Consider the following 20,414-nt stretch of genomic DNA (forward strand, 5'->3'; position numbering starts at 1 on the left):
GTTTACTGACGTCATGGCGGAGTAGTCTGCGCACGCAACAGCCGCCAAAATTAAAAACAAAAACATGGAGGGGGCTTCGTCGAGAGGTAGCTAAGCTAACTGGCCGGTTGTGTTTAGTCTCTTTTTAATCGTTGTTTTTCCCAATTGAGTGTTTTGTTAAACTGTTTTATTTGTAGGTGTTTTGAGTCACCTCAGTCTGCTGGAAGCTCAGACCAGGAGCCGCCAGGCCCCCCAGCAGCCGAGCCGCGTGAAGGAGCTAAAGGCTAAGGTAGCATCGCTGAGCGCCCAGAGAGACCAGCTGAAGGCAGAGATACAGGCACACCAGGTGGAGATAAGTTCCCCTAAAAAAAAAAATCATATTTAAATAAAACATGCTGCATTTAAAGTAATAAAGCAAATAGTGGGTCAATTATAAGAAACAGCCATATATATACAAATGCCACCTAAAGATGGTCAGTGTGTGTAAAGTGTGTAAAATGAGAACTATTTAACATGAACTACATATTAAAAATTGTCTGAGCTAAATGCTAAAACTGTACTGTGAGAGCTACAGCAGCAAACACCGCATTCTCCATGACATCAAACCGGATTGATTTCTCTCTATTCTTTGATCTATATATGATTCCTTGCAATAAAGACATTTCAATCATGAAAGGATGCTAATAACACATTTTAAGTTATGAAATAAATAAATAAACAAATAATCCCTTATATTAGTAATATTTGATTAATTGATTGATTGTCATATATGACAGCAGGAGTATTATGCAGGGTTAGTGCACAGGGTATTTACATGCATATTTATATAAATAGGTATTTATCTATATAACTTGCACTCAATTCATTTTATTTCTATAGCGCCAATTCACAACACAAGTCATCTCAAGGCACTTTCCAGTTCAACCAGATCATCCAGTCAGATTGATTCAAAGTTTTCTATCTAAGGAAAACCAGCTGATTGCATCGACTCATTGACTCTTCAGCAATCCCTCACACTAAGCATGCTTGTAGCGACAGTGGAGAGGAAAAACTCCCTTTGAACAGGAAGAAACCTCCAGCAGAACCAGGCTCAGTGTGAGCGGCCATCTGCTGAGGCCCACTGGGGTTCAAGGAGACAGAAGCACTCAGTATCAAATATTAAGAAAAAGGTTATTGCACAGGATATTAAATTGTGACTCCACATTGTACATAGCACATGTAATTGCTGTTGTAGTGTCGCATTGTAGATTCTGATGGCAGCAGAGATATATGACCTGCAGTAGTGCTTCGTTTTACAAGCTACTTGTATTTTTTTCATGTATTTTTTCTTTTTTACTGTTAAATGGCCACTTATGTTGGCTAATATACAGAATATTAAATAAATGATCATTATCTCCACTAGCGCTGAATCAATTAATTGGATTAATTGAGTATTTAAATGATCATCAAATAATTCAGTAATAAATTAATCGTTAACTGGAGTATGTATAAAGATAAAACAAGTTTTTTTTTCTTCTTTAAGGATCTTTTGGCTATACAATTATTAATCAATTAATCGGAAAAATACTCGGCAGATTAATCGATTGGCAATATAGTCATTGGTTGCAGCCCTAATCTCCACATAAACTATCAACAGATTCACAATAATATAATAATATTATAATATAGGTCTCAGGAGATGGTCAGGGTATGAAGGACTGAGGACTTTCTATGCGTTTGTCATAGTTTTCCTCAGCCAGGGATTTGCTTCTTCTCACTCTTATCTGTATTTATTATGAAACCTGAAGCAAAAATCAAAGTCTAAACCCTCTGATTATTGACCTTAAAGAGTAAAAAATGTTCTGTGTACATTTACCTCCCCCTGTCAGCATCTCCAGAAACTGGGGCCTGCTGTGGACAAACGGCAAACAAATGGAGAAGAGGAGGAAATTGAAGTAGACTTTGAAAGCTCTGAGTTGTTACGTCTGATGGCCAGACACTCTGAGCTGTCGGATCTTCTTCATGCTCATCAGCTTATTGGTAAAAACACTAGCTAAGATAGATTTTTTTTCTTTTGGCTTTCATTTCTAATTGCTGTTTTTATTTGTGATTCCCATTTTTTGATGTTGTATTCTGATTTCACCAGGCGGATATAACGCTGTTAAAACCCGAAAAGGTCAAGGCATGTGCTTCACTCTCACAACTGTGTACGATGGTGTGTATTTGAGCTCCTACAACCTGGAGATTGATGTGAAGCCTAGAGTGAGGATCAGTCGCCATAACATCCCCCCCTTCATTCCTCTGGATGACCTCGCCATGAAGAGCAACTTGCAGACAAACATCAGGGCTTTTCTGGACACGGTCAGCCAGCATCTCAATGCGTACGAAGGCCGCAAGCAGCAGCTGAATCTTGTTAAGGTGCCACAAGTTTTGTTTTTCGTCTTTAATTCGACCATTTTAGAGTAAAAAACAGGTTAAGAATATGAATGGATGAAATAATATTGTCCTGAAACCTTGAACCATCATTATTTTTATTGCGCTTTACTCTAATAAATCCTTAATATTGTCGTACAGAATAGTAGAGAGCAAAAGTCGCTGCATAAACTGGTATTAAATGACGCTGGATAATTCTTTTAATAATTATCCAGCATCATTGCAAAACTTTTACCAATTTAAGATTCAAAAGTCTCTTTGGAAATCTCTTAAGTCCCTCAGTAGGTTTGTTTTTTGTGTTGAATTAAGTACTGGGCTTAATGGGACATTCCAGAACTTAACTTTTCTTTCAATAACACCTTTTTTCCTGGTGATTCAGATGTTTTATTTGTATGGAAGCCCGTTTCCGCCACTCTGTAAAAACAAAGATAAAAAAATAATCTCATTATAATGAGATAGCATCTCAATATATTGAGTTACTATCTCATTATAATTTAAAACACAGGCAGAGACGATATAGCCGATTTATTAAATGACGTGAATAGTTTTTATTTATCATGCAATAAATTGATTTATTAATTATCGCGACAGGCCTAAACATCAGGTCCTGTTAAGACGGGCCCATAACGACTCCTCATTATTAAGGGTGTTGTGGATTTAGCTGAAACATCCAATCTTGCTGAAAAAGACGACTGTAGATTCGATTTCCTTATATATAACTTTAATTCTGAACTGCGGCAACTTCCAGCATTTACATAGAGCTACATCTTCTAGAAAAATCACTGACTTCTTCGCTGGTCAGGAATCACACAGTGGAGAAACACTTAAATGACCAAACATTACAATCTTAACCCAAATTGTATTTAGTTTTCATTCTATTTAGTAAACATATAAACAATATGACTTAACCATATTATAACAATATTCAACAAAGGGGTGGACCTGTTTTCGGTTCAATGGGCATGGCTTCTAAGCCATAAGAAAGCTTTTGATCGGTCAAATCTATAAAGCCTGGAGCTCAACGCTACTTCAGACATTTTAAATTGAGAAAGCTTTTCTGGATGGGAAGCAAAACGTCTTCAAACTTGGAAAACAAAGTCCAGTGGTTTGTTTTTACTAGGGATGCACGATATAATCGGCCCCCTATCGGTATCTGCCTTAAATCTGAATATCGGACATCGGCCACCCCACCGATATTTAACCCGATATTTGATCAGCTTCTGAGTTTCTAAAGTCAAAAAAATAAATACTACTTCTCTTCCTCAAAAACTTCTTTTTTACAGACTTAAAAACTTCTAAAGACGAGGGAAAAAATATTGATCCATTAAAATATCCCAATATCTTCATATGCTGATATATTGCCATTTAAAAACACCATATCAATCTCTTTTACTAATGAAAGATTGCTATATGTCATCGTTATGCTAAGAAATCGCCCGGAAATTCACGAAATTTTGCCATATTTTTATATGTTGATATATTGACGCGGTATCGACCTATTTTACTAACAAAATTTCACAAGAATTTGCAAAATATGACGAGAGTTTGTAACAGAACGATGAAATTTCATGAGATTTTGGAAGTAAAATAGATCGATACCGCGTTTTTAAAATCAATTTGATATCATTCAGCATATGAAAATATATTTGAGTATATTATTTTTCAAAGTGTCAGAAATGGATAACAAAACTGCTATTTTCAATGACTACTTATTTTTGTCCAGCTTTAACATCGGTATCGATATCGGTTATCGGCTACATGAGTTTTAAAATATCGGATATCGGCCAAAATCCCAATATCGTGCATCCCTAGTTTTTACCTTTTTATTTATTTATTATTATTTTTTTTTTTTTTATTGCTTCCAGGTTGTTCCTAACCTACCAAGCACAGGCGGTGATCTCCTCTTGCATTTCTCCAATCACCTGGAGCTTCTAACAGAACATAGTATTTATGAAAACCAAAAATACAACATCACAATAATTCTAGTAGGTTTAACAATTTTTCTACCTTAAAAATAAGTTATATGTATAAATCTTGCATAAAAACATTGAACATAGTTCATTGTTATAGAATAACATTCCTCCTTAAAACTTATTGGGAGAATATTTTAGTGAGATTTGGATGTTTCTCAGGATAAAAGGCTTCCAACTATTATGAATACCTGCATTTACTGTATTATAGTTGTTGGTCTGCTTGCAGCCTAACTGACCACTTTCTGTTTGGTTCCCATTCATAAAAAAAAAACAAAAAAAACATACTTTTCTTATCCCATTATTGTCCTTTATTTCTCCTCTTCCTTTCTGACGTTTCTTTAAACTACAGCTCCTTAAATGATGCTCTCATCAGGGAAACCCTACTCTGGTTGAACTTTATTTCAGCTTATTCTGATTTACTGTGAATCAAAATATTTGCTCGGGTTATTGAAGAGTCATTCATCTGTATTTTATTGTTTGGTTTTTTTTAAATCTTACCTTCCATCAGTTTTGTTTTGGTGAAATCTTAAACTCTTCTGTTTCAGAAGCAGCATACGTATGCGGAGGTGATGGAGAGTAACCTGTTGTGCTCTATACTGGTGCTGATGTTCACCGTGCCCCCAAAGAAGACATCCTTGCTTTGCACGTTGGAGTACAACGACCTCACCAGATGTCTTCCCACACGAGTCCAGTTAGACTGCGAAAGTACGGTTATTTTACACACTTAACCTGCTTCACACGTTTCAAATATTCTTTTTCAAAAAAGAACCTATAACAATACATATACTGTTAACATATGTACCCACCGTCACATAGAATTTAAATGCACACAAAGTTTGTAGATATTAGGTTTTAGCAGTTATGGTTTTATAGAAATAAAAAAGGATAGATTTCATGATAGCGCTTTCTAGCTTGTTTGTTGTTTTGATAACTACATCAAAATTACCGCTAGGTGGACAAAAATCACACCATCTGGCGGAAAATCTCCCGGCTCTTTCAAATCACGCGAGAATGTGTACAAAACAACAAAAATTGCGCCGGCGATGCTTCTGGGTCGTTTTCATCGAATGTCAGTGATTTTAATTTTGAGTGATAATTTTTTTTGCGATCATTGCACTTGCCCGTTCCACCCCTAATATATATATATATTAGGGGTGGAACAGTTCACAAAATCCACAGTTCGGTTCATGGTTTCGTGGTCACGGTTTTCAGTTCGGTATATGTTGATTGTTACACCGAAATCCCATAAAAATGAATGAAATTAATGAAAAAATCCCAAAAAATTAATTAATTGTAATTATTTTTAATGATCTGCGGAAACCATGGATCATTTCCGTATGTTTTGCTGCTTTGTATTTAATCATCTGGCGCATGCTCTCTACCATCTCCAAGGAACTCAGAGCGGAGCGGACGGGAGCCACAGTGGAGGCTGTAGGCTTTGCTTTGAGCAGGCGGTCAAAACGAAACAAAAACATGTTGCACAATGCTTGCACACTGTTGCACTTTTATCCACAACTTTCTTCCCGCCGTCATCGTAGGTCACTCTAAATGCAAAGTGGTCCCATACAGCAGACCTATAAAGTGCTGCTGGCGCGTCTTCCAACTCCTGTTCTTTCCCACTCGCCATACCCACACAATTCTCCACAACAACTGAGTTTTTTCTGCTACACCCGGCTACGCTGCTTCGCTTCTTCTTCTTCTTGTTTACTACTGGTTGTTGGCTTTGGTCGCAGTACCGCCACCTTCTGCTCTGGAGTGTAATCGTTTTGCCTATGAGAAAAAGGAGCAGCGCATGAACCGAACGAAACACACGCGAATCGAACCGAGACAGTCGAACCGAACGGTTCGGACGTTTTTCATAAACCGTTCCATCCCTAATATATATATATATATATATATATATATATATATATATATATATATATATATATATATATATATATATATATATATATATAGTTGAAATCTATCCTTTTTTATCTCTGAATAAGGACTTAACAATAGGAAAGTTGCCATGTTTTAACCCTCCATTTGGCCAGAACTACTAGCGAATGCTAACAATACATTTCCATGTATCAAGTCTTTTTTTTTTTTTTTTTTATGCAAAATCGACCTGGAGGTTGTTTTTTTTAGTTTTTACAGCACTAATTTATGGACAGTAGGCTGACAAGAAAGGGGGTATGAGAGGGGGAGAGACATGCGGGGAAGGACCAACATACGGGATCATGTTATTATTCAGAGAATAGGCAACAACAATAGCTGAGAGAAAAACTGACCCATTTATTATCAACCAACTGGTAGTTTAATATTCCCAGCAGCGAGTGTTTCTATCAGCAGAGATCTGATCTTCTACATTCATTCTTTGGCTGATTTCAGACTGATTTCCAATATCTATATCAGATTGGGACATTGCTAGTTATAACTAATGCTGAACAAATTCAAGTTTCAAGATAAATCATTTACATTTATTTCTAATGGGTTGTAGGAAGGACTCATTGGTCAGTGGTAGTTTTATAAAAAACAATGTGTTGTTTTTTTATTTAAGATTTTTTTTTCTTTTTCCAGGATAATATAATGTGGATTTTAATGTTGATTTTATGTCTTTATGCTCCAGTTTAATTTCGTATGCATATATTGTCTCATGTTTTGGTCTATCAGTATCTGTGCCTGACATCTGTGCTTCGGCTTCGAATTAAATTAACTTTCTGTAAATATTTTTGTTGTTTCTGCAGACCAGCAGCTTCCTGAATCTTTGCCCTGGAAGAAAAACTGCAGCTTACTGATGGAGGTTCCTTTGCACGCAGCTTTAACAGCCATGAAGAAATCAAAGAATATTGTTTAATTTATTTTCCAGTTAGTGGAATTTAACTTTTGCTGTAAATACTAAATAATTTTGTCAGAAGGGTTGAAATTTTTCCATACTGCCTCTGGTTGTTTCTCTCTTGAGCAACATGCCGCTATGGATGGAGCTGTCACACTGGGGTTTTCCCATCAGCACCTCTGCAATTTTTTTTTGTTCCATCATCAACAATTTAAATAATTGTATTTAATGTATATTTCCTAATCTTTTGTTATTGTTAAATAATAAATTCTGATTTCTTACCTGATTGTGTGCAGTGTTAAAGAAACAATGGTTCAGGCGAATGTCTTGCTAATAAGAATCAGAAATACTTTAATAATCCCAGAGGGATTAGGTTGCCAACATGATTGACAACAGGATATTTTAAGTGGTCATTTGTTGTAATTGTTAGCTTATGCATTTCATAATTACTAGAGTGATGAGGTTGCTGTTCATTTTACTAGTTCCCTTTGATCTGAGGTTATTGGAAGAAAGCTGCGTGCTTCCTGGACCGGTCTGCAGAGCAACACAGAGAAGCAGTCGGACACAAGAACAAGTTAGAGGTCAATTAATCTAACCTGCTTGCATTTGGATGGTGGGAAGAAGCGAAGAACACGTAAACAAATCGGAGAAAAGATCTGAGCAGATTGGAGGCAAGGAAAGGAGTTCAACAAAAGTATTAAAATTATTTTTTTAAACTTTTATTTCTGTAAAATCTTGAATACAACAACAGAAAATGTGTTATTTGCAATACAATGTCCTTAAAATAAAGATATTGCCCCAAAAAATATGGGCAATGTTGACTCTTAAATGAATTAAAATGTTTAAACACTTGAGTATTTCGTTACAGTCTAAAAACTATAAATTCAGAGCTCCTAGTTCACTCTGCATTTTGTCAGCAAATGTAAACATTGATAAATATTATCTGACTGAATTGTATTTCAATGTGCATATAGGAAATATTTGAGTATTTGGAAAGTCAGTCATTCTAGTGGTTATTCTGATTCTGAATTTAATTCTAACTTTATTCTCGCTATCGAGGTAATCAGAAGAGAAGTTCCAATCTGATCAATTTAAATGCATTTTCAATCCTTGTTGAAGTGGAGTCCCCACTGCAGTTATATGGATTAAGTAGGTTGGAATTTCTTAAAAGCTTATAACCTAAATGATTATTGAAAAACTCAGTGGAGAGAAAAAGTTTAGAAAAAGGAGCAACATGGAGCTGCAGCTTTCAGAAGGTCACCAAGGAAAACTCATTCAGGAGTGGGAGCTTAAAAGAAGCGGACTGGAGTCAGTGCATCAAGAACACACAGACTAATCCAAAACACCCTGAACCAGACATCAGATGCACACATGCTAAACCAATCCATTGATCTCTGAATAGTGCCATCAGCATGGAAGGTAGCCAGAGTTACTCCAGCATTTACTACAGAAAAAACTTAACAGGAGACCTATTGTCCTATAAGTATTCTGCCAATAATCTCAAAAATGACAGAGAAATGTTGTTGCACAGCTAGTAGAATATCTAAATAATGTTTCAAAGGCTCTTTAATCCAATGCAGTTTGGTTTTAGGAAGTATCAATCCACAGAGAAAGGAAAGGAAGTAACAAGTACTTCCTAGAAAATCTAAAACAACAGCTGGACAAAGGCGGCTTTGTGGATGCTGTATTTCTAGATTTGAAATGTGCTTTAGATGCAATCAACTATAATGTTCTGCTGGCAAACTCAGTTTAATTTCTCTAGAAGTGACCTCTGCTGGATTAAATATGTAATTCACAGTCCACTTTCCTCACTTGTTCTGCGGGAGTCCCACAGGGATTAATACTCGGACCAATTCTATTCAGCCTTTATAGCAATGATTTATCTTATATCTGTAAAACTGTTAAAATGCAATTGTATGCTGATGACACTGTACTATGTGTTCACTGGATGCAAAAACGTGAAACTGCTGCTGTTCTCTCCAGCGCTATGTTAGCAGTGTCAGAGTGACTCCAGGACTCCTACCTACATCTTAACATTGGAAAAACAGTCTGTATGTTTTTCTCCCGACACCCAGTAAAGCAGGGGTCTCAGAACTGCGGACGATAGTTTGTGTCCCCCGGGTAAATTGAGTTTGAGACCCCTGCAGTAAAGGGTGATGACCCATCTGTGTTTGTCAATGGAGAGAGATTAGACGTAGTTAAATATCTTGGAGTGGTCTTTGATTCTAATATAAATTTCAAGCAGCATGTAAAGACAATCTCAATTATAATTATGTTTAATCTGTCAAGCTTTAAAATATAGGATCCTCTCTGACCTTTGAATCAGCAAAAACCTATATGCATGCCATGATATTTAGGCATATAAACTACTGCCATATCACATGATCTGACACTTCAGAGGCCATTCTGAAACCCCCACAGCCTCTCTTCAAGAAAAAAAGGAAAAACTTGACTAAAAGCCCTTTACGTTATCATTATTGTAACATTTTAAGTATCATAGAAGATATTTGTTTATTGATTTTTGATTTTTTTATTAATAAACATTGCGTTTCTTTTCATTTAAACTAGTCTATCCTTTTGGGTAATGAGGGCAACCAGATTGTACGGAAGAGGATTAGGGCCACTGAAAAAAGTCAGAATTCTGAGAAAAAAGTGTTAGAATTCTTAGATTAAAGTCGGTTTTCTGAGATTATAGTCAGAATTCTGAGATTTAATTCAGAATTCTGAGAGAAAAAGTCAAGAGTTCTGAGATTATAGTCAGAATTCTGAGATTAAAGGCAGGGACGGGGAGCGTTGGGCCAGTGTGTTGTCTTGTATGCGTGAGTGTGGATGAGTTGTTTGTCTTGTCTTTGTCTTTTCGTTTGCAGGAGTGTCCTTGGGATGAGTAGGAGGGGATTGGACATGTATAAGCTTTTGCTTCTTCCATCCCCTTTTCAAGCCATGCATGTATTGTTTGTCATTATATGTATTGTAAAATGTATGCAGGTTTGAAATAAACTTTTTGAAATGAAATGAATTCTATTCTGAGATTAGAGTCAGAATTTTGAGAAAATGTCAGAATTCAGAGATTAAAGCCAGATTTCTGAGATTATAGTCAGAATTCTGAGATTAAAGTCAGAATTCTGAGAGAAAAAGTCAAGAGTTCTGAGATTATAGTCAGAATTCTGAGAAAAAAGTCAGAATTCTGAGATTAAGGTCAGAATTCTGAGATAATAGTCAGATTTTTTAGATTACAGTCAGAATTCTGAGAATAAAGTCAGAATTTTGAGAAAATGTCAGAATTCAGAGATTAAAGCCAGAATTCTGAGATTAGAGTCAGAATTCTGACCTTTTTCCCATATTAAACTGCAATATTTAAAAATCCGTATTTTTTTTTTTTTTCCAGTGGCCCTAATCCCCTTCCGTAGGATTGGGTTGAAATGCGCTGTTTTTTTTTTATGTCCTTGTGGTTAGTAATAAATCCTGCCCCCACTGGAAGCGGTTCCCTGGAGTCTACTTAAGAAATGGAGCAACCAAACTTCCCTGAAAAGGTTTTTTAGAGCTGATCTACTTTGAACGTCGCTATTAGGTGAGTTTATAGTCACTTTATTCTTTGTCTTAATGCCGAAATAACCTGTTTCTGATCTATAATTTTAGAACTATCTGTTTAATTCTCATTTTCACACCTTTAATTGCATTAGTAACACAAGTTACAAAATCACTAATTAGTTGAATCGCTTTTAATCAATGAAAAAGTAAACTAAACCGTCCAGCTGTCTGCGCATGCGCACTCCGCCCTAACCTGTAGTAACTCTGTATTCATAACGTTACTTCATATAAACGATATCCCGGTTTCTCTTCTGCTTTCCCAGCTCTGTTCCTTCTGCTCTCATCTCTTTCTTCTGCTAAAAAGTTTTGTTATTCGTAAAAGTGTGTTTTCCACTATTTAATATGCTCTCTACGGGAAGCCGAAGCAGCCAAAATACATATTTATGAGTTTTGCGCTTTCTAAAGGTTAATACTTACTCCTTAGACTGCTTTAACTTGCTGCCATTTAGATTATTTTCATTCTTAATTAAGCTTGTTTAGTTTCTTTTCTTTTATAAACAATTTGATTAGATGTAATTTATGATATCTATTTGTTTTATCTCTGTTTTCTTTGTCAATTATTACTTCTATCACGTCATATTAGCCACCCTGAGATTATCAAATGTTTCAAATCCTTCAAACTGGAGTATTTTTACTAAGAAAAACCTACAACACAGTGAGTCTATGAAAATCTGTGAAAAATATATTTAAAAATACTCATCCAGGAATATATCTAAATTCTTAAAGTGGAATTAAAAGACTGAAATGTGTGTGTGATTTGTAGACCCGGTACAGGAGTTGCTCAAGCTTTGCAAAGATGATGCAGGCAGTTTGCGTTGATGTCCCAGGAGGACCAGAGAATCTGGTGCTGCGGTCCATCCCAAGACCTGAACCTAAAGATGGAGAGGTCCTGATAAAAGTCCATGCAGCTGCCCTCAACAGAGCAGACTTATTACAGGTGCAACAAAATTAGATGCGCGTCTAAAAAGACTCATCTGGCTTACATATGAATCTAACTTACTGTATGTTCTCTTCTGTAGAGAAGAGGTTTGTATCCTCCTCCTGCAGGTGAAAGTGATATCATAGGTCTGGAGGTAGCTGGAACTGTGGACACTCTGGGTCAGAGACTAAAGCGGAACTGGAAACCAGACGACAGGGTGATGGCTTTGCTGTGCGGAGGAGGATATGCTGAGTATGTTTCTGTATCCGAGGAGCTGTTAATGCCTGTTCCCAACAACCTCACGTTCTGCCAGGCTGCTGCCGTCCCAGAGGCTTGGCTCACTGCTTTCCAGCTGCTGGTCTTTATAGGTAAACAAATTATTGAAATCCTAAACAGGACACTGACCATATATCTGATAAATGAATAAAGTTGAAAGTCATACAGAGTAATGTAAAATAGGCCTACAGATAAACCATTACACCTTATGAGATGATTAGAATTATTTTTCTTGAAGTCTATTACCACCACAAACATCAATATGTTTATGTACAATATTAACACATATTGATGTACATTTTTTAAATAGATGGGAAATGAAATATAGTTTTCATACCTTTTTTATCAAATAAAATTTTACAAAACTGTGGTGAGCCTTTATATTCAGTTTTCTGCCACTGCAAAAAAAAAAGAAACCTAAATAAGTTAATCTTTCTTAAAATAAGTGTTTTGTTTTTTTCTTGAATTCAGATGATAAGTCAGACATTTTGCCAATGGAATAAGAAAATGTACGTATAAAATAATAAAAAAACAACTGCGTTGTCTTACTTCAGGTGCATAATATTGAATTATCTTAATTTAAGGGTAAAAATACTGATTCCATTCACATTTCATCTTATTTACCTGCTCAGATTAGGATTAAAGCAATGATCTCTATTTATTCCCTGGATGGCTGATTGCCCATTGGTAGTACAGGTTGCTGTGAAGCTACCAGCCGCCATATTGGTACTCCCCAGTTAGACTGGTCAGAATGTAAATTCTGATGTTCTCATTTTCAGGGGGACTTAAGACTTTTAAAACAAAGATAAATTCATAACTTCGACACACACTTGGTGCTTTATAGCATAAGTAGATCACTATCATTTAAGGTTAAAAAAATAGGCACATCAATGGATCACATTAATGGACAATAAAGTTTATTTAATCTGAAATTCAAAATATTGATTGAATATTGTTTTTTTGTGTCAGCTAAAGAGCTAAATAGTCTTATACCCCAATTAATTCCAAATTAATTAATTGAATTATTTGATAATTGTTAAAAAAAAGTCCATTAATCACAATTAATTAATTAATCAGTTATAAGTTATTGTAATAAAAAAACAAAAGGACACGTTCTTCACTCCCATTCTCCCCATCTATTGTTTCCACCACAGCGCAGGTAAAAGCAGGTGAAGTTGTGTTAGTTCATGCTGGAGCCAGCGGCGTGGGAACGGCTGCTGTTCAGCTGCTCCGTCTGTTTGGTGCTGTGCCCATCGTGACCGCGGGGAGCCAAGAGAAGCTGCAGATGGCTGAGGAGCTGGGAGCAGCGGCCGGATTCAACTACAAGGAGGAGTGCTTTATGCAGGGAGTTCATAGCTTTTCAGGAGGTAGATGTGCAGCTCTGCAAAGAGCTCTAAAAGTTCATCAAAATTATCATTCACATTTGTTGGAGTTTTACTTGGTCTGTCATGATCTGGCCCTTTTGCTCTCCCTTAATTAGTAATTCCTTTCACCTGTAGTTTTTCCTTCCCTGCCTCAATCATAATTTATTCCTCTCACCTGTTTCCTCTGGTTTATATTCAGTTCAGCCTGAGCATTCAGGGCCAGATCATTACTTGTCTTTCTGTCAGTCTTTCTGTTCAGTTTTATTTGGTTCGTGTCCTGGATCCTAGCAGCCAGTGGAAAGAGGGTTTTAGTGTTTGTCTCGTCTCCTGATCGTCCACTGTTCCTCCCCCACGGAGTCCTCTGGGGTTTTGGCTCATTATGTGGGGAGGTTCAGTTTTTATCCAGTAAGCCTGGCTCCAGGGTGGAGACCAGTTTAAAGTCCTGCTTCAAGTTCCGGTTCCTACGTCCTGTCTCGGCTACCCTCTTCCACTGAGCCTGCCTGTCTGCACCTGATCCTGTCTGCACCTGATCCTGTCTGCTCCTGTGCGTGACCACCTGGTCATGCTTCTGGTCCCAGTCTGACTCTGAACCCTCCTGGGAGCCTGTGGATGCCTGGAAGTCTGGATCCTGCCACCTGTTTCTGTTCCTGCCTGATCTGGATCCCTCACCAGGATCAGCTTCCAGCATGACCTCTGGGACTGCAGCACTGGGGACATTCGTGGTCTGGACTGTTAAACCAGAGTGTCTGAGATTGGGCGGTGCCCCGCCCCCCCGCCTGCAGTGTCCGTGAGCCACAGCTCCGCTTTTGTTTTGTTTTATTTAATAAACGTTTGAACTTTCCTACTGACTGTCTCTCCTTGAATACTGGGTCCATCTGTCCTCGGTTCGTGACATGGTCATTAGTTTGTAGTAATAAGGTCTCTACCACATTTGATGAAACCTTTACTTAGTTTGCATGTGTTACTTTGGCCACTTGTACAACGCATACATGTGTCTGTATGTGTAAACAGTGTGTGATCTTGCAGGAAAAGGAGCAAATGTGATCCTGGACTGCGTTGGTGGGAGTAACTGGGAGAAAAATTTGAGTTCCCTGGCCGTGGATGGCAGATGGGTGCTGTACGGCACCATGGGAGGCAGGACGGTGGAGGGAGACCTGCTGGGAAAGCTGCTGTCCAAGCGAGGTCACCTCCTTTGCAGCCTCCTTCGCTCTCGCAGCCTTCAGGTGAGAATTCACTTTGAAAACCTCTCATCAGCTGTTGCTTCTGGTCTGTGTGTTGTAATGAAACTTATTGTGCAAACGCGACTGTATTGTTCCTCCTGATTTTCCAAAATTTGCCAATTCCAGTTTTACGCTTGACACGGCTCTTGTGTAATAGTCTTTTATTGGGCCTGATTGCTTCTCCATGCCTTCGTTTTCTTCTCAGTATAAAGCAGAGCTGATTCAGGCTTTTGAGGAAAGGGTGTTGCCATATTTCTCAGGGCAGGCTGCCACCCTGAGGCCAGTGATCGACAGCACATTTAAAATGGAGGACGTTGCAGAGGCTCATAGACACATGGAAGCAAACAGAAACATGGGCAAGATTATTATCAATGTGACTCCAAGTGAGGAAAACCTCCACCATTAATACCTACTGATGTGATGCACCTTGAAAGTGTTGATTTCCCTTAACTCAGAAAATGTTTTCTTGTTTTTCATATGGTTGACTCAGTAATAAAATGGTCTGAATGTGATTTTTTTTTTTGATGAGCAGTGTTTTTTCTGTTAAGGATGATTACCCAATATGTATCGTTACAGCAAAAGAAAAAATAATATTTCTTATTGCTTGAAAAAACCCAGTTAAAAATGCTTGATTTATGAAATGGAAAAAGAAATATTAATAAATTCCAAACAGGAAACACTAAATACAGACTGTGGCATGTTTCATTTTAGCTTAATTTGAAGATAAAAGCTGCAACGCTATTGTGGAAAGCTGGGTCTTTGGCATTAACAACCTTAAGGAAAGACATTTAATTTAAAAGGAGCAGATGGAGGAATCTGTGCAGCAGATTCATTCTAGTGAATGAATGTCTATGAAGTCACAATAATCTGTATTAACATTGAAGTACCATAGACAAAGATTCTCTTTGCCACATCATTTATCAAGATAAAAGAAACTATTTTAACAAACCAAACCAATGAGAAAATTCACTATTTAAATATAATAACATAGCTTTGATTAATCTTCATTCTAAGTGTCCACTCTTAGGTCTAATTAGTGGCAGTGATTCAACTAAGCAAATAGGTACGAGCCTCCTATTGTATAATTACTGCATGGGCATTTATCTTTCAGCTGGCAACAAGTTATTTAACCCCAACTGACTTGCTTCTCATTTCCTAAACAACCATGTCGAAAGACACATCCGGTGGTCATAGAAAAGATGTTAGTCTGTTTGAGAAGGGTCAAATCATTGGCCTGCATCAAGCAGAGAAAAACATCTAAAGAGATTGTAGAAACTACAAAAATTGGGTTAAGAACTGTCCAACGCATTATTAAAAACATATATATCTATGTATATGTATATATATATACATATGTATATATATATATATATATATATATATATTATTGCTTTATATATTCTACACTACGATGGTACTTGAACAAAACAATTAATGCATTGATATTTTGTGATTTATTCTGAATAAATAAACCAGATGCAATTTGGGAGAAAACATAGAAAGCTGCTGTGCCTGAGTCTCCTTATACTTAATCTGTCTTTCAGGATATTTTAGATTTGTTACTAAGGTACCGTACTTGGGACCTGTAACACATGTAAATTTACACATGCATACCAACACAAACACATCAGGCCAAAATCCACATTTACACCCTTGTACCCCCCAAAAATCTTAATTAATGAAGACAAACTTTAAAAAACAGCATTTTATTTTGAACATGTCTAGGAAAAAAAACTTTAAAAGAAACTTTAAAGGTATTGTGGAGGATGTTCTTTTTCATCATCAAAATGAGTGGTCCTATAAGCCTATTAAGGGAAATGTTAAGGTCAATTTATTTAATTTTGAAATTTAACTTAAGCATTAGATTAAAAACATTGCAGCCTTCACATACTACTGAAACTCTGTCATTCATTTTTTCTTGTTTCTCAGTAATTTACATTAAATCCGCGGTTCTCAAAGTGTGTGGCGCGACCCACTGGTGGGGAATTGAGACGTGACAGGTGGGGCGCGCCAAGTTCCGGTGTGTGTGTGTGTGACTATAACGTGTGAGAGAAAACTGTCCTTATAGCTGTATGTTGCCGCTTTTTAGACTAATCAAACCCACAAAGTAATCATTACTAGCCTACATGCAGTCTAATTAAAAGAACATTAGATATGAGAAAAATTTCCCCTGGAACTGAAGTGCCAAAATGATGATTGACGTGACGTCGGCATATTATTTGTAACGGAATAAACTTTCGCGCCCCAGTGTTGCCAACTCAGCGACTTTGACGCCATATTTCAGACCCCTCCAGCGACTCTTTTTCAAAAAAGCGACTAGCGACAAATCTAGCGACTTTTGGAGAACATACTCCGTCAGCGCTCCGCCCCGCTGCGCTCCAGACCGCCTACACAAAGCAAAGCCTACAGCCGCCGCTGTCCCCTCCGCTCCGCTCTGAGTTCCTTGGAGATCGTAGAGGGCATGCGCCAGATGAACCAGGGTTTCCGCGGATCATTAAAAATAATTACAATTCATAATTCTTTTTTTAATCAAGCCCTTAATTGGCACTAAAATTAATTAAATATGTTTATCGTTGCATTTATGATTCTTTAATAAAAATGCTTCTAAAAACAATTTTGTCAGATATATTATATCGCTATTAATTTGCGTGGAACTGTTTATAAAGCCGTATGTTCGGAAAGGAAGCTCGAGGCGGAGAAAAAGCTAGAGAATATATATACGTATATATATGTGTGTGTGTGTGTTTTTACATACATACAGGAGTCATGGAACTGTGCTTACAGCTCCATATTTCATGTACACTAATAACTTGTGTACATGGTTCTTGTTGATGGCATTAAAATCATTTCAAATAGCATTAAAATAGCATTAAATTAGAGTCACTCATTCCTGTATGAACCCTGTGAGCGCTTAATTTAGTATGACATATTAAAAAAATCCCACCATCATCCAGCATATGTTCAGTCTCTGCCCAAATATATATATATATATATATATATTTTTTTTTTGTAGATTTTTGTAACAGAGATAAGGATAATTCAAAACTGCTTTTTTTTTTATGAACTTGTTCTCTACAACTCAGCATCTCTTTTCATTCATGTAATAAGAAGTTTCTTTTGAATGGATTTGATTAAACTTTAAGTCCCTCGGTATAAAATAAATATTTTAATGGAGATGAGAAATCTGCTTCCTGGTTGGTGAATAACCAATAGTTTGGATCCAATCATTTAAATAAACGGTGTTATTATTTTTATTTTTTAGATATTTATAAGCAGTGTTGGGCACGTTACTTTGAAAAAGTAATTAGTTATAGTTACTAGTTACTTCTCCCAAAAAGTAACTGAGTTACTAACTGAGTTACTCCACAATAAAAGTAACTAGTTACTAGTAAAAGTAACTATTGCGTTACTTTTGCGTTTCTCACCCCCGTAACCCTCCCCACCCAGCCCCCACCTTCTCGCTGTGTGTTTCCAAAGCCAGCTGAATAGAGCGGACGACAAAGACAAGAACCTGCAGAGAGTTTAGCATTTATTGCAAGTCAATGTAAATGACATCAGGGGGGAACGCCATGTGAAGTTTTTTAACAGGGCGTTCAGATCTGGTGAAATTAATGACTGGGGATGTCTAATTCTGAAATCCTGTGTGTTTGGGTTGTTATAGATACTGCAACATCTATCTATCTATCTATCTATCTATCTATCTATCTATCTATCTATCTATCTATCTATCTATCTATCTATCTATCTATCTATCTATCTATCTATCTATCTATCTATCTATCTATCTATCTATCTATCTATCTAGATGTATACTCTGTGTGTGACATAAAATATGGATTTCCATCCCTGCCACAAAGGCCATCAAATAATGTTTAAAATAAAAAATACAGTAGGTTGAAAAGTCAGAGTATCCATCCATCCATCCATGCATGCATCCATGCATGCATTCATCCATCCATCCATCCATCCATCCATCCATCCATCCATCCATCCATCCATCCATCCATCCATCCATCCATCCATCCATCCATCCATCCATCCATCCATCCATCCAAGCATCCAGATTTCTCCCTTTCTCCATACAGGCTATCATTTCTGGCTGTTGTCAGGTTAATCATTTGATCGTTCACGCTCTCCATAGTTCTCCTGTGGCGCGAGCACAGGGCGACTGTTGCGCGCCTTTAGCGAGCATGCGCGTTTCCTGTCGCTTGCGCTGTGACTCTTGTCGCCTGCGCTGTGCGCAGATGCAGAGGAAACCGTATCTGATGAGGAAACGCAGCTCGACGTAACACCGGTATTTCCATCAGGAAAAAGCTGTTTTGCTGCTGGATTCATCCTCACTCTCCATCTCTCTGTGTGTGCTGTACGTTAACACCCGCCAGCGGAAACACCCACCTACCCAACTGACAGACGGAATCTCACCATACATCAGCCATTCTCATCCTCCCCTCTCTCATGACAAGGCGCGCACCTCTGGATGACCTAAAAAATTATCTCTAATATCTGTTAAACAAAAGTAGCACAAACAATATTTTTTTCTGCACAAATCTGCACTAACGTTGCACTAACCATTCAGTCTATTTGCAGAGTTTTTTGACGTGGGTGGGGTGTCAGCTTCACGCAGCAGCGCACGAGTCCTATCATGAAAAAAGGTTCATAGTGCGACCTGAGTAACGCGCAGTAACGGGGTGTCTGCAATGGTAACTGCATTATAGTTACAGTCAAAGTAATTAGTTAGATTACTCGTTACTAAAACAAGGTAACGGCGTTAGTAACGCCGTTACTTTCAACGCCGTTAGTCCCATCACTGTTTATAAGAATTGTGCTATAATTTCTAGTCACCAATCTGTTGCTACTATATTTTAATTTGACGAACCGGAATTTGTCGAGGTTCTTTTTCCTGTTTGGTGCGATTGCAATTGCGGATCTTGACCTGGCCGGACCGGAGCGGAGCAAAAAATAGCTCGGCTCCGTAATTTGTCGGTGACGGACGGAGAAGACGTACGTGGACGGAGACGTGCGGAGGAGTAGCGGTGGATGTGGAACAGCTCTCATTGATTTCCATGAAAGACAAGCGCTCCGCACGACGTACGTCAGCGGGGCGGAGCGGAGCGGAGCGCTGACGGAGTATGTGGAATCTGGGGGTTACGGGAAAGCACGTATCGTTCCTTTTCTTGTCCTGCTGCCGTGGGGCGCCTCCTCCCTCCCAACCCCGTTCTCCCCCACTATGTGTGCTGTGTGCATTCTTCTTCCCTTTGCCACATCATATCTCTGTGAGATGGGCTTTTCAGCTGCTGCTTCACTGAAAACAAAGCATGACTTGAGAGTGGCAGTATCAAGCCTGCAACCCCGTTTTGAGAAACTGTGCAATGCAAAACAGGCTCATTGAAGCCACTAATGCAGGGATAAATAGACCTGTATTGCCAGATGGATTTCACTTATTTTCTTTTATTAACAGATTGCAGAGTGGCACTTTAATTTTTTCTATCTTTGAGCTTGATACAAATTTTGACACAGCTGCATTTTTATTTTCTTTATTTTTGAGCTTGCTGTTATTTGATGTAGATAGTTTGTATTTAGATACTACTTGTTACTTCAATAAAATTGGAACATTTTAAGATTGTTTCATATTTCATTAGCATTGTGTTGGGGCGATGGGGACAGGCGGGGCTTGAAAATTCCCCCTTGTCCAAAGTGGGGAATGACAGAAAAAGTTTGAGAACCACTGCATTAAATGATCACTATCAAAATATATTTTTTCCAAAGAGAACTGAGCAAGAACTATTTAAAGACAGCAAAATGTCCATTTTATCATAATTTATTTTTCTTATTAAGATGTAACTTAGTGTGCAGTCTCAATAC

At 37.7% G+C, this 20,414-nt stretch overlaps 2 protein-coding genes across 3 annotated transcripts; both read left to right on the forward strand.

The window, feature by feature from the left end:
• On the forward strand, positions 1-7,466 carry cenpo (centromere protein O). The gene is made up of 6 exons (XM_038299523.1): positions 1-86; positions 177-325; positions 1,848-1,998; positions 2,105-2,376; positions 4,910-5,069; positions 7,097-7,466. The coding sequence occupies exons 1-6, from the start codon at positions 65-67 to the stop codon at positions 7,204-7,206; spliced, it is 864 nt and encodes a 287-aa protein (XP_038155451.1). The 5' UTR covers positions 1-64; the 3' UTR covers positions 7,207-7,466.
• Positions 7,467-10,597: 3,131 nt separating this feature from the next.
• On the forward strand, positions 10,598-15,064 carry tp53i3 (tumor protein p53 inducible protein 3). Of its 2 annotated transcripts, XM_038299575.1 has the most exons (7): positions 10,604-10,753; positions 11,357-11,428; positions 11,537-11,710; positions 11,793-12,060; positions 13,123-13,335; positions 14,359-14,555; positions 14,758-15,064. In XM_038299575.1, exons 2-7 carry the CDS (start codon positions 11,375-11,377, stop codon positions 14,956-14,958), a joined length of 1,107 nt encoding a protein of 368 aa, XP_038155503.1. In that variant the 5' UTR covers positions 10,604-10,753; positions 11,357-11,374; the 3' UTR covers positions 14,959-15,064. The 2 variants fall into 2 exon arrangements, with proteins under 2 accessions (XP_038155504.1, XP_038155503.1); XM_038299576.1 differs by lacking the exon at positions 11,357-11,428 and having other exon boundaries at positions 10,598-10,753.
• The last annotated feature ends 5,350 nt before the right edge of the window (positions 15,065-20,414 follow it).

This window comes from Cyprinodon tularosa, unplaced genomic scaffold (genome assembly GCF_016077235.1).
Source record: "Cyprinodon tularosa strain WSP-4 unplaced genomic scaffold, ASM1607723v1 ctg430, whole genome shotgun sequence".
Lineage (NCBI taxonomy): Eukaryota > Metazoa > Chordata > Actinopteri > Cyprinodontiformes > Cyprinodontidae > Cyprinodon > Cyprinodon tularosa.